Here is a 14693-nt window from a genome sequence, read left to right on the forward strand (position 1 = left end):
GGCCGGGAATCGAACCTGGGATCCTGGAGCTGTGAAGCAACTGTGCTAACCACTATGCTTTTGACAAAGAGTCAGTGGACTCGAAACATTAGCTATTTTCTCTCCCTACAGATTCTGCCAGAGCTGCTGAGATTTTCCAGCATTTTCTCTTTCGTTTCAGATTCCAGCATCTGCAGTAATTTGCTTTTAACCACGATGCTACCGTGCTGCATTAGGGCGGGCCTCTGAATTGTCACCACAATAAATGGGGAAGTCCCCCCTCCCCTCCCCTCCCCTCCCGACTCTTTCCGGCGGTGTCCCTTTAAACAGGTCAGAGAGAGAGAAGGGGGAGGGGGGCACGTGACTGGGCGCCCGCACCTGGCCGGAGCCTGTGAGTCAGCGCGCGCCGTCTCGCCGGGTGACGTACGCGTTTCGTGCGTGGGCGGTGTTGACGTCGACGCTCTCTGTGCGGCGGTGACGTCAACAGCCGGGGCTGCCCGCGGGGAGAGAAAGCCGCCGAGGAGGAGACAGTCCGCCAGCCAGCCGAGTCAGTCAGACACACTGTCACAGAGCCGGGGCCCCGGCCATTGTACAAGAGACTTGCGGGTGAAGAGGGGATACCGCCGATCACCGAGAGCGGGAGAAGCGCCTGTGTGTGTGTGTGTGTGTGTGTGAGGAGGAGGAGGAGAGGCCGCTCGAGTGTTGACAGGTCCCCGGACAAGCCCCCCCCCCTCGCTCGGCCTGTCAACGAACCCCGGCCGCCGGGACCCTCATTGATTGATGAGTGACATGTTCTCCAGACGGACAGAGGGGGGGAATTAAATTGGGAGCGGCCCCGGGATCTGTCAGCACCTCCCCTCCCCCACGTCTCCATTTGAAGCTTCTGTGGAAGAGACTCGCCGCCGCGGTTATCAGCAGCCCCGGGCTGACCCCGGGGCGGGGGGGGAGGGAGCGGAGGGAAAAATCGTCGTCTCGTGTGAGGCGAGTTCAGCGGCGGCTCTTGTTCCTTTCCCTTCCTCTCTCTCACTCTCTTCACCCCCCCAAAGTCAGCAAGCAACCCCCCTCAATGACAACCTCCCCCTGAGGCCCCATCAGACGTGCCCTCGGATGGAAAACGCACCGACATTTCAGTCGTGAGGAGGACATTTGAATTGAAACGGGCAGGAAGGTTTGCCCTGGGGTTTGGCACATCCCACGTGAAAACGGTGGTTTGGATCCAAAGTGCTCTCTCTGGTTAGAAAGGTGTACTTCCTCCCCATCTGGCCAATGATCAAATCAGTGCTGAGAAATTTCAAATAAGGAGAGGCTGGCTCGACACCTGCTGAGCAGACAAGTGTGCGCGTCTGTGTGGTTCTTCGTACTCGGCTGAATATTGGCAGTGGAATGGGACTGCACAACTCGGCGCTGTGTACATGGCATTAATTCGGTAAAGAAGTACAAATGTGGAGGCAATCAAAACTTGCCTTTTGCCTTGAGTAGCTTTGGTGATACAGACCCTTGTTGGCAGCATTCTACTCTTTGTCAATGCTATGTGACCAGAATGTGTTGAAATGCGCGAGAAAGACCATTCTGTGCTGATTTTCTTTTTAGTAATTTAATCTAAAAATTGTGTTTGGGAAAAAAAAAATCATCTGGCAGTTTTCCCAGCAACGATGGCAAATGTACAAGGAGCTTTGAGAGTGGTGGATGCAGGAAGCTTGGGTGAAGTAATGGTGAAAAAAGAGCCAATATGTGATGGAGTGGGAGAAAGAAGCATTGCAGCAAAGGATTTTGATAGAATTACAAATATATTCAAAACCCCAGGAGTAAAACAGGAACGTGGGCATGGACTTGGACTGGAGGAGACAGCACACATAGACATGGGTGTGTCCAAAGCTTGCCTGCTGTCAGGAGTTCGCCCATTGGATCTTAACCCTGCCCTCAAACACACATTGGCACAGTTTCACTTGAGCAGTCAGAGCTCACTGGGTGGGCCAGCAGCATTCTCAGCCCGTTGTACCCAAGAATGTCTGTCACCAGGAGGACTTGTACCCATGGCATCACCCCCCGTGCTCCCAGGACCACTGTTTATCCCCTCAGACAGTTCAACTGATCTCTCTCATACTTTACTGGAGGGAGAGACCATCTCATGCTTCATGGTTGGTGGGGAGAAGAGGCTGTGTTTGCCACAGGTCCTAAATTCAGTGCTTCGTGATTTTTCTCTTCAACAGATCAATACTGTCTGTGATGAATTGTATATTTACTGCTCAAGATGTACAGCAGAACAGCTACAAATTCTCAAGGTCCTGGGCATCTTGCCTTTCAATGCTCCCTCTTGTGGACTTATAACCCAAACTGATGCTCAGAGGTTATGTAATGCCCTGGTTCACCCAGGCATCCTGCCTCCAGATGTCAACAAACTCCCTGGCAAAGCATACCTTTCCCAGTTACAGAGCACTGGTTCCAGCTTTGAGGTGGAGCATTGGTGTCTTGGGAAATGCCAAGGTCTGTTCGTGCCGCAGTTCTACAATCATCCTGATGCTGCCTGTATTCAGTGCCTGGACTGCCACATGATGTTTTCTCCCCAGAAGTTTGTGCTGCACTCGCACAGGTCTCCAGACAAGAGAACCTGCCACTGGGGCTTTGATTCCGCCAAATGGCGCTGCTATATGCACCTGAGCCGTAAATATGCAGAAACCTCTGATGAAAAGTTCCTGCAGCAATATCTGGAAGAAATGAAAGCGAGATTCAACATCAATAACCAGCGAAAACGAATGCATGCAAAGGTAAGTTCCAAAATTGACTTGAAGGCTATCTTTGTCAATGATAGAAGTTCCAATGAGCAAATATTTTCTGGTCAATGTTTATCTCTCAACCAAATCACTGAACAGGTGATCTGACACGAATCTCCTCACTTTGTGGTAGTTTCCTCCATTTTAAATGAAATACTACATTGGCTGTCAAGTGCTTTGGGATGGCTTGACCCTGTGAAGCGAGGCTGAAGCGAGGCTGTAGCAATGTAAATTGTTTCCTTTTTCTTAAGATAACATAAATCTGCACTGTGTGAACTGAGTAGTTTGACACTTATTTTCACTTCAGATAGAGTTCAAATTCAGCCCAGGTTGATGGAACAAAATGTGCTGCCTAAATGTGGCTGTAAGTGGAAAGAGCTTGGATACTCCTACACCAGTTTGGTGAGCTGAGCTTTGAAACAAAACTCACCCTAATTTGTCACTGATTGACAATCTCATTCAGGCCATCTGATTACTGGTTTGGAAACTGGGAGACAAAATGTCACACTGCAGGTGCCCATTGATGTTGGGGCTGAGGTATGTTGGGGTGGTGCAGAGTGATACAAAAACAAGATATTACCAATGCTGGGGAATGGATTTTGGAGTAAATTTTAGGCCTGCGTTGGTGCTTGGATAAGATGCATGGTGCCACTTGGATGGTGAAACATTGATTGTATAATGTAATCTTGATCACTGGTGCCAGAATGAAATGAAATGAAAATTGCTTATTGTCACAAGTAGGCTTCAATGAAGTTACTGTGAAAAGCCCCTAGTCGCCACATTCCGGCACCTGTTCGGGGAGGCTGGTACGGGAATTGAACCGTGCTGCTGGCCTGCCCTGGTCTGCTTTAAAAGCCAGCTATTTAGCCCAGTGTGCTAAACGAGTGTGATTTTATTGTCTATTTTTCTCATTAAATCATAACGTATAAAAAAGAAAAATTACTGATGTGGACTGAGTTTCATCTTTGTGGCAATTATTTCTGCTGTTAAACTGTGTAGTTAATCATGTGGACAAGAAATGGTTGTTTCATTATTGCCAACCTGTATAAGGAGCTTTGATTTAAGTAACCTGTTTAATGTCCTTGTTGTGTAAGAGGTACTTGGTTCTGGCTCGGCAAAACATGGACTTCAGCAGTGATCCTGGTTTTGGTGAATTTTTTTTGGCCAAGTTTCCCAAAGATAGATTTGGCCAGAGATAATTGGGGGAATGGATTTGGCATTGAGAAGTGGAGAGAATGTTTAGATTGTGATGGCTGGCTCCATAAACGTCTGAACTGGGCTAACTTTGACAGCATTATAGGTGTTATGCTGCATTTGCCATGTTACGCTTGAGCTCTGCCTATGAAAGCCTGAATATGTCAGCTGTTTTTGAAACCAGTAGCTGCTAGCTAAAATGTTAGGACTAGGTACAAAGATAATCTTTATTATTGTCACAAGTAGGCTTACATTAACATTGCAATGAAGTTACTGTGAAAATCCCCCATCTAGGCAATATAGACAATTGTACACGCCCTTAGAGTTGTTCGACTGAAGATTGCTTATAAAAAAACCTTGTTTTACAAACATTTCCATCTGCAAAGTGGAAAATGTTGTTTTGGCCTTGAGTGACCTTTGCCTTCCAGGTCAGTCCTGCTCACTGAAGTCAAACTGCTGACTCAAGCCTTTATGTTTGGGATTTGTTCTGAGAGGGATTATTTGATTCTGTTCAGGCTTTGTATTCCACTGTAAGCATTTGAATAATATTTGGCGCACTGGTATTACAAATCCTGAACAATGTGATTGTGACACTTTTCTTTCAGCATTGTCTATTTGTCAGGGCAAACCTATGGCTACCAGCTGGTACAATCTAAAAGCAGTAATAAGGAGAGCCAATTTTTGCCAGGCTTTCCCAACTGCTGCTGTACCATGTGCTTTCAGTAAATGCACTGTTTCAGGTGCAGTGCAGTCCTTTTTGATCTGATGTCATTATATCAACATGCTGGCACACGCAATGGTTTAGTGTGATGTTTTTTGGCCATGCATTGCCGCACAAGTGCTGCTATCATGGCGGGAGTACTTGGTGCAAGGACAGTCACAACCAGTGTGTGCACCCTCTGAATACGAGGATTTATTTTTTAGCAGTTGTATTGAGAATGATATGCATGAGCCACTCTGCTGTGACCTGATTAACAATGTAAAAACAGCATAGGACCTATGCGCCTGACAGTACAGCTGCCAGTGGTGGGAAGGAGAGGAGGAATGAAAAGGAGACATTTTTTTTCTAAGAATAGAGGATACACAATGGGATATAGAGGTGAAAGCTGCAGGTGTAGAAAGGCAAAGATTATGCAAGGGATTAGAAATAGGAACAAGAGTTTTAAATTCCGTGGAATGGATTTTCAATTTAGTGTTGTGGTGCAAAAAATGCTGTTGCTGCTCAGGTGCCCGTTGCAGAAACCATGGCAAATTGAAAATGTACCCCAATGCAATTGGAGATGGAGAGCCAATCCAGGTCAGTAAGGACAATCCTGGTAGGGAGCAAGACCTGTGGGCAGTGGAAGTTTAGGCAAGTTGGGGCAACAAAGCATATAGGAAAGGCACAGCCGTTGACCACAGCATTAAGTACATCACTTCTTTATTTTCCCTATAGTTACTATAAAATTAGCAATTTTGCACTGTTTTAAGAACTACAATCTTGGAGGAGGAAATGGGAGCAGGAAGAGGAAATGGGGGCAGGGTTTAGTGTCAGGGGTGAGGTGTGGATGCCTATCGATAGTAAGAACACTTGGCATAAGGTTACAATTATAATTTTGACCACAGTTGTCGTCTGTGTCAGACATGACTCATTGGGTAGCACTGTTGTCTCCAAGTCAGAAGGTCGTGGTTTTTAAGTTTCGCTCCAACGACTTGAGCACAAAAGTCAAATTTGATATTCCTTTTTTAAATTTAGAATACCCAATTATAATTTTTTTCAATTAAGGGGCAATTTAGCGTGGCCAATCCACCTACCCTGCACACCTTTGGGTTGTGGGGGGTGAGACCCACACAGACAGGGGGAGAATGTGCAAACTCCACACAGGCAGTGACCCGGGGCCGGGATGGAACCCTGGTCCCCAGCATCGTAGGCAGCAGTGCTAACCACTGCGCCATGTGCCGCCCACAAATTTGATATTCCTGTGCAATTAGGAGGGAGTGCTGCACTGTCGGGGGATATTGTCTTTTAAATGAGATATTAAACCAAAGCTCTGTCTGACCTCTCCACTGGATGTAAATGACCATATGACATTATTTTGATAGATGTTTATCCCTCAAACAACATCCCAGAACAGATTGTGTAGCCATCATCACATTGCTGTTGTGGGAGCTTGCTGTGGGTAAACTGGCTGCTGCATTTCCTAAATTACAGCAGTGACTACACTTGAAAAGTATTAGTAGCTGTAAAGTGCTCTGAGACATCTGATGGTCACGAAAGGTAGTAAGTTTTTCTTTTCTTTAGATAATAGCCATTGGTAGATTTTATGAAAACACACACCTTTTTCTTGTTTGAGAAGTACAGACTGAGTGAAATTATTAGAGCTGTTCAATTTTACACAGTGGGGTGGAGAGGAATGCGTGATGATTAAATCAGTTTAATTAATTTTGAACTTTATTTAAAGAGAGAATTTGTATTTGCATAGCACCTTTCAAAATCTTAGGTCACGAAGCATTTTAATGGGCGCTTTTGAAGTTCTGGTTGAAGATACCGTAATTCTCTATGTTTGAAGGTATTCTAAAAAAGTTCTTGTGGTTGACAGTACAAAAGAACAGGAAGCACAAGTGTCAATAAGTAATCTCTGTGGGCCTAATGTGTATCCAGTGGTTAGGGCTGTGACAACCACAGTTTTTATTTCTTTTACGTGGAACAGTGTGAGTCATTACTGTCCTTTCCCACTCCTACCTGAAATTTGTCCTCTCCACCCCACCCATACAGGCTCTGCTGACATCACTGGCATTTCCAGCTCATAAAAGGGGATTGTTTCAAGTGTTTCCCTTCCCCTCCCCATCCCATGGTACTTTGAAATGAAAAAATGAAATGAAAATCGCTTATTGTCACAAGTAGGCTTCAAATGAAGTTACTGTGAAAAGCCCCTAGTTGCCACATTCCGGCACCTGTTTGGGGAGGCTGGTACGGGAATTGAACCGTGCTGCTGGCCTGTCTTGGTCTGCTTTCAAAGCCAGCAATTTAGCCCTGTGCTAAACCAGCCCCAGTGTGCCTGGTGTAGGTAATTAACTTGTAGATTATTGAACGATTGGCAGCCATGTAAGAGATGAGCAATAGTTCATGCTTTTGTTACAAAAACCTTCCCATGCATTTGCTTTTAATTAGAATTACTTAAATTATCTGCAATTAAACAATTAAAATCCAGTTTTATTTGTTTGACTTGGACATGTAATAGTTTTAAAAAATACCAATTTTTCCAATATGGTTTATTTATACTGCAGCACCATTTTTACTGAAAAAGGTCCAGATTTTTACTACTGTGCCATGACTTTAAATTATTGTGTGGCCACTTTTTCAGAAGGAAAAGTGTAATTACTCAGTATCTTTTTGATGCCTGGACGACAACACCACACCATTGAGCTAGTGCTTAATCCCTGGAGTGTTCTGAAGAACCCATATTCGATTCAGAAGGCAAACTCTCTTTCCACAGTTACTGCCAGACCTGCTGAGTTTTTCCAGCACTTCTTGTTTTTATTTCAGTTTGCCAGCATTCACAGTGCTTTGCTTAAGATTTAACTCCATCTCCCTTAGCCCAGTTATTAAGTTGCTAAATGTTAATGAATATACTGGCAATGTACATTTTAATCATGCAAAGAGAAATAATTGTGGAGAAATTCTAAAGTTAGTATCATCCTGAGGTTCAAGCTTACAACAACATGGATCTCAATGTTCTAAAGTTTTATATCACCTCTCTGGAATAGGAGGAAACCATTTAGCCTCTTGAGCCTGTCCTTCTAGACAGTGCGATCATGGTTCACCTGTGTCCTAATGCCATATACGTGCCTTTGCCCTTGTCCTGTAATACCTATTGGCTAACAAGAATCTATAGATCTCAGATTTGAAATTAACAATTGATTGGCCATCATTTGTTGTTTGTGGAAGAGAGTTCCAAACTTCTATCACCCTTTGTGTGTGGAGGTGTTTCCTAATCATTGAATGCTGGTTTGACCTTATTGTAAAGCTATAAGAAATCACCACGCGGGACATACATTCAGTTCATTTTCACCAAATGTTTAAATTCAAGTGTGAATTTTTATGAAACAGTTTTGGATGTTAGACTTCCAGACACAAGGATTTCATCCCCATTTTTCAAATTCCTCTCCGATCTCTTTCAAGATGCTGTCTCGTATTCACATTCTAGAGGCAGTCCTTGATAAGCACTACTTTCCAAAATGGTCATTCTTCATACTTGTATTGAAACAGCAAGTTATTAGCAGACAATTTGACTCTGCTGAACATTATACCTGAACCTAACCCACCCTCACCCGTGATTCCTCTGGTTCCCTGTGACATTTTAACAGTTTCCAGTTTCCTGGTCTGAACACCACCTTTTCAGTTGGATGTTCAATCCTGCACACCTCTGCACCTCCACCCCTCACCAGGACAGTCTGAGGGCTCTCCCCATCTTCCTTGAAAAGAGGTCTGAATCCTTCCCATCTACCGCCATCTCCTGTCTGGCTGAACATGTTCACTCACTTAACAATTTTTCCTTTAACTTGTCTCACTTCCTCCAAATAAAAGGTTTTGCTATGGATACCCACATGGGCCCTCATTGTACCTGTCTTTTTGTGAGGTGTGTAGAAGATTCCTTGTTCCAGTCCTATTCAGGCTTCCTCCCGCAACTCTTATTCCATTACATCGATGACTGTATCAGTATCACGTCATGCTGTTGACCGGATCTGGAAAAATTAATTATTTTTGCTTCCAATTCTCTCTCTCTCTTTCCCCCCCCCCCTTCCTCACCTTCACATCATCCAACTCTGACACTTCTCCTTTTCTGGTGATAGACTGTCTCCCAATATTCATTACCTGTCCGCCGACGCTCATGGCAACTCAACTACTCTTCCTCACACCCTCTTTCTTGTAAAGATTCCATTCTCCCAGTTTCTTTGCCGCCGTCAGATCTGTTCTGATGATGCTACTTTGCAAAATGGCATTTCTGACATTTGCTTTTTTTCTGAGCCGAGGGTTTCCCACACCCATTCCCCTCCCTCCCAAAACTATGATCGGGTTCCACATATCCTCACCTTTCACTCCGCCAGCCTCTGTATTCAAAGGATCGTTCTCTGCCAACTCCAGAATGATGCCACGACTAAACACATCACTTTCTCACCTCTCCGGTCAGCATTCCATAGGAACCGTTCCCTCTGTGATCATTGGTCCATTCCTCCATCACAACCAGCACCTCATCCCCTTCTCACGGCACCTGCACATGTAGTCTCAGTAAGTGTAGCACCTGTCCCATTACATCCAAGGCCTTAAACACTGCAGGTGAAGAAGTGGGGCGGCATGGTGGCACAGTGGTTAGCACTGCTGCCTCAAAGCTCCAGGGACCTGGGTTCAATTCTGGCTTCAGGTGACTGTGTGGAGTTTGCACTTTCTCCCTGTGTCTGCGTGGGTTTCCTCCGGGTGCTCCGGTTTCCTCCCACAGCCCAAAGATGTGCAGGTTAGGTGGAATGGCCAAGCTAAATTGTCCCATAGTGTCCAAAAGATTAGGTGGGGTTATTGGATTACGGGTATAGGGTAGCGGTGTGGGTTTAGCACAGTGGGCTAAACAGCTGGCTTGTAATGCAGAACAAGACAGCAGCGTAGGTTCAATTCCCGTACTGGCCTTCTTGAACAGGGGCCGGAATGTGGCGACTGGGGGCTTTTCAAAGTAATTTCATTGAAGCCTATTTGTGGCAATAAGCGATTATTGTTAAGTGGGGTGCTCTTTCTAAGGGCTGGTGCAGACTCAGGCCAAATGGCCTCCTTCTACACTGTAAATTCTAGGACAAGTGATTCACTATTCAATTTAGTCTACTGCATTTAGTGCTCACGATGCAGCCTTCCCTACAGTAGGGAGACTAAATGAAGATTGGCTCACTACTTTCATAGAATCCCCACAGGACAGAAGAAGGCCATTCGGCCCATCCAGTCTGCACCGACCCTCTGAAAGACCACTCTACCTAGGCCCACTCCTCACCTAACCTCAACATTTTTGGACTGTGGGTGGAAACTGGAGCACCCGGAGGAAAGCCACACAGACACGCGGAGAACGTGCAAACTCCACACAGTAACCCAAGGCTGGAACCAAACCCAGGTTCCTGATGCTGTGAGGCAGAAGTGCTAACCACTGTGCCACTATGCTGCTCTAAACTGGCAGAATACCATTGCTCAGTCCACAACCACAGATGCTGCCGGACCTGCTGAGCTTTTCCAGCATTTTCTGTTTCTATACATGAGTCTACTTTTTCTTAAAAGGATATATGCATGTAGGTACTTTCCAGCAAAGATTACGAGAAATTAATCACCTGGGAAACTGAGGATAGTTGTAGCAACTCTTGCTGAGACATGCAAAATCACTACAAAGCAAGGATCAAAACCAGAACCAATCTTATCCATATGCGCAGTGCTAGCCGAGCAGTTAAGAGTGCTGAAGGGTTAAGTCATCATCTTTAAAATTGAAAACAAATTGGTTGTCTAAGCTAGAGAGTTTCAAATTTCTGTCTTTTGTCTCCGTGAAAGTTGTATGCAGCTGCCATGGATGTATTTTATAAAGCAATCACACATTTGTATTTGAAATGGAATTTCAATTGGGAGCAACAAAGAAAGTTTTATTAAAGACATGAGTTTTAAGGAGAGTCTTAAAGAGCAGAGGGATATGGAAAGGTTCCAGAGAATGGGACCCAGGCGGCTGAAGGAAGAGCCATCAGTGGTTGGTTGGGGTGGAGGAATGAAATGGTGGAATGCCCAAGAGGGCAAAAGAATTTGATGGCTTGGGTAGAATGATGGATAATGTTTCAAGTGTTAATCATTGGCCCTGCTGTACTGCACAAGAAGTAGTTTGCGTTTATGCTCACATGTATGAATACATAAATTATTTTGTCTCTGTATTGGTTAAATCGGGTGCTTATCACCGATCACAGCACTTTTATTTCAGGGCTGTTGATCATTTTTTCCACTACTGTCGTCACCAGTACTTTCCAGTCGGCGTTCTATCAGGTAAAGGGCAGCTTTCCGTGAAGGAGTTAAATTTTTCCGATAAAAGCAAAATTTTTTATTTTCTGTGTAAAAATGAGGTGAGCTGTTTAGTAGTAATGGAAGTATTATACCTAACTTTTATTGAAAGGGATTGTTACAAGAATTTCAAAGCGCAAAAGTTTTGCAGTTTTACAAATGTTAAAAGTGGTGGGAAACCTACTGTAACTTTGGTAACATTTACAGGATCACTAAAATGTCAGTGTTTATTTAAAAGTATTTTCTTTTTTAATGAACATTTTATTGAGGTATTTTTTGGTATTATAACAACAACACAATAAACAATGTACATGAAACTATAAACATAGAGCAAAAGCCGTCTCCCTCCCTTACAGGTCCCACCTTTATTAACCCCCTACTCGAAGCTAAACTACTCCCCCCCCCCCCCCCCCCCTTGCTGACGATTAATTTTCCGCGAAGAAGTCGACGAACGGCTGCCACCTCCAGGTGAACCCTAACAGTGACCCTCTCAAGGCAAACTTTATTTTCTCCAAACAGAGAAAGCTAGGCATGTCCAATAGCCAGGTCTCCGACTTTGGGGGCTTTAAGTCCCTCCAAGCTAATAGTATCTGTCTCCGGGCTACCAGGGAAGCAAAGGCCAGAACGTCTGCCTCTTTCTCCTCCTGGATTCCCGGGTCTTCCGACACTCCGAAAATCGCCACCTCTGGACTCGATGCCACCCTTGTTTTTAACACCGTGGACATGACATCTGCAAACCCCTGCCAAAATCCCCTAAGCTCCGGACATGCCCAGAACATGTGGACATGGTTCGCTGGTCCTCCCGCACATTTTGCACACCTGTCTTCCACCCCAAAGAATCCGCTCATCCGGGCCACTGTCATGTGAACCCGGTGAACGACCGTGAATGACCTTAAACTGTATCAGGCTGAGCCTGGCACATGTTGCGGACGCGTTGACTCTACTCAACGTGTCCGCTCATAGACCATCCTCTATCTCTCCTCCCAGCTCTTCCTCCCACTTGCGCTTCAGCCCCTCGGTCTGAGTCTCCTCTGACCCCATAAGTTCCTTGTAAATATCCGAGATGCTCCCTTCTCCTACCCACCCTCTGGTAACTACCGTGTCCTGAATCCCCCTTAGCGGTAGGAGCGGGAAGGTTGACACCTTTTTACGTAGGAAGTCCCGCACCTGCAGATACCTGAATTTGTTTCCCCTTGCCAACGCAAACCTCTCCAGCGTCCTCATACTCGGAAAGCTCCCCTCTATAAACATACCCCCCATCCTCTCAATCCCTGCTCTCCGCCATATCTGGAACCGCCCATCCATACTTCCCAGGGCAAACCAGTGATTATTACAGATTGGGGACCAGACCGATGCTCCCTCTCCTCCATCACCCCCAGACTCTCAGGGCTCCACCTCCAAGGGGCTGGTGGAGTACCGTGCCGGCGGGAACGGCAGAGGCGCAAAAGTTTGGCAGCGCCAGCCCGCCCTCTCCCCGACTCCGCTCAAGCGTTACCATCCTTACCCGCGGGGTCTTGCCTGCCCAAACAAAGCCAGAGATCGCCCAGTTGACCCGTTTTAAAAGGACCGCGGAATAAAGATGGGGAGACATTGAAACACAAACTGGAATCTCGGGAGGACCGTCATCTTCACCGCCTGCACCCTCCCAGCTAATGACAACGGGAGCGTGTCCCATCTCCGAAAATCGTCCTTCATTTGGTCGACTTGCTGGGCCAGATTTAATTTATGCAGCCGGTCCGAATATCCCAGAGAACGTTTTATAAAACTCCACTGGTTACCCGTCCGGTCCCGGGGCTTTACCCGCCTGCATGGCCTTCGGACCCTCCACTATCTCTCCCAACCTGATCGGGGCCCCCAGCCCTTCTACCAGCTCCCCGTTCACCTTTGGGAAATTCAGCCCCCCAAGAAGTGCCTCATCTCCTCTGGCACCGTAAGGGGTTCCGACCTATACAGCCTACTGTAGAAATCCCTAAACGCCTTATTCACCCCTGCTGAATCTCCAACCAGGTTCCCATCTCTGTCATTTACTTTCCCTATCTCCCTGGCTGCCTCACTCTTTCTAAGCTGCTATGCAAGCATTCTGCTGGCCTTCTCTCCATACTCCTAGATTGCCCCCCTCGCCTTTCTCAGCTGCTCCACCGCCCTCCCTTTGGTTAACAAGCCGTGCTCCGCCTGTAGCCTCCGCCGTTCCTTTAAAAGCCCTGCGTCTGGGGTCTCCGCATACCTCCTATGGATCTGTAGTATCTCCTTAACCAGTCGGTCCGTCTCTACCCTGTCCACCTTCTCCCTATGGGCCTGTATCGAGATCAACTCCCTTCTGACCACCGCCTTCAGTGCTTCCCAGACCACTGCTGCTGAAATTACGCCCGTGTCATTGACCTGCAGGTAGTTCTGAATATATTTCCTCAGCCGCTTGCACATTCCTTCGTCAGCCAAAAGCCCCACATCTAACCTCCAGTGCAGGCGCCGGTTACTGTCTTTACTAACCTGCAGGTCAACCCAGTGCGGAGCATGGTGTGAGATTGTGATCGCCGAGTACCCCATGTCCACCACCCCTGCCAGTAAGGCCCTGCTCAAAATGAAGAAATCGATCCGGGAGTACACTTTATGCACGTGTGAGTAGAAGGAGAACTCCTTCACCCTTGGCTGCCTAAATCTCCATGGACCACGAACCCTTTTAGTTCCTTTGCCATTGCTGGCACCCTGCCCGTTTTTGAGCTTGACCGGTCCAAGCCAGGGTCACTAACTGTGTTGAAGTCCCCTCCCATGACCAACCTGTGCGAGTCCAGGTCCGATATCTTCCCCAGCATCCTTTTTATAAACTCCATATCATCCCAATTTGGCGCATACACATTTACTAATACCACCTGCACCCCACTGACCATAATGTACCGACCTCCAACATCCGAAACTATTCTACCCGCCTCAAACACCACCCGCTTATTGATCAGGATCGCGACCCCTCTAGTCTTTGAACCCAGTCCCGAGTGAAAGACCTGACTGACCCAGCCTTTCCTCAATCTAATCTGGTCAGTTACTCTAAGGTGCGTCTCCTGCAACATTACCACGTCCGCCTTCAGTCCCCTAAGATGCACGAACACACGTGCCCTCTTGACCGGCCCATTTAACCCTCGAACATTCCAGGTGATCAGCCTGGTTGGGGGGCTCATTGTCCCCCCCCCTTCGCCGATCAGCCATCCCCTTTTTTGGGCCCGCCTCCAGCCCATGATCCGCGCCTCCACCGGCCTGCCCTCAGGCAGCCTCCGCCTCCAACCACCTCTCTGTCCCTTGGCCCAAATTCCTCCCTCGTCAGCCGAACATTCCCCCCCCCCCTCCCCCTACTAACAACACTCTGTAACCCAACCACTTTGATAATCTGAACATATTCACCGCTTCTGTGAGGTTGCCCGCCCAGCTAGCTTGGTGGCCCCCATCCCTGGCGCCGGATAGTCTTTCACCTATCGTTCCCCCCCCCCCCCCCCCCCGCTCATACAAACATACTTCAACATCAAACAATCCCCACACAATTGCCCGACAGAAAAAGCACCAAAACCTAAACAAGCACACCTCCATCTCTCAACAGTGCAAATTAAAACCTAACTCACTCAGCTCTGCCACTGGTCCCAAACCAATACAGAAGGCATTACAATCAGCTTCCACAAAGCGAAAAACAAAACTTTTTTTTTAAAGAACAGAGAAACAAA

At 46.7% G+C, this 14693-nt stretch overlaps 1 protein-coding gene across 2 annotated transcripts in view; it reads left to right on the top strand.

The window, feature by feature from the left end:
- Nucleotides 1–439: 439 nt before the first annotated feature.
- The window catches only part of LOC140389558 (ski-like protein), an 84826-nt gene continuing 70572 nt past the window's right edge, over nt 440–14693 (top strand). For both annotated transcript variants that reach the window (XM_072473784.1, XM_072473785.1), the window contains exon 1: nt 440–2744. In XM_072473784.1, the coding sequence (XP_072329885.1) occupies nt 1632–2744 (1113 nt within the window). In that variant the 5' untranslated portion in view covers nt 440–1631. The remainder of the gene's footprint in view (nt 2745–14693) is intronic.

This window comes from Scyliorhinus torazame, chromosome 14 (genome assembly GCF_047496885.1).
Source record: "Scyliorhinus torazame isolate Kashiwa2021f chromosome 14, sScyTor2.1, whole genome shotgun sequence".
In the NCBI taxonomy this organism is placed as follows: domain Eukaryota; kingdom Metazoa; phylum Chordata; class Chondrichthyes; order Carcharhiniformes; family Scyliorhinidae; genus Scyliorhinus; species Scyliorhinus torazame.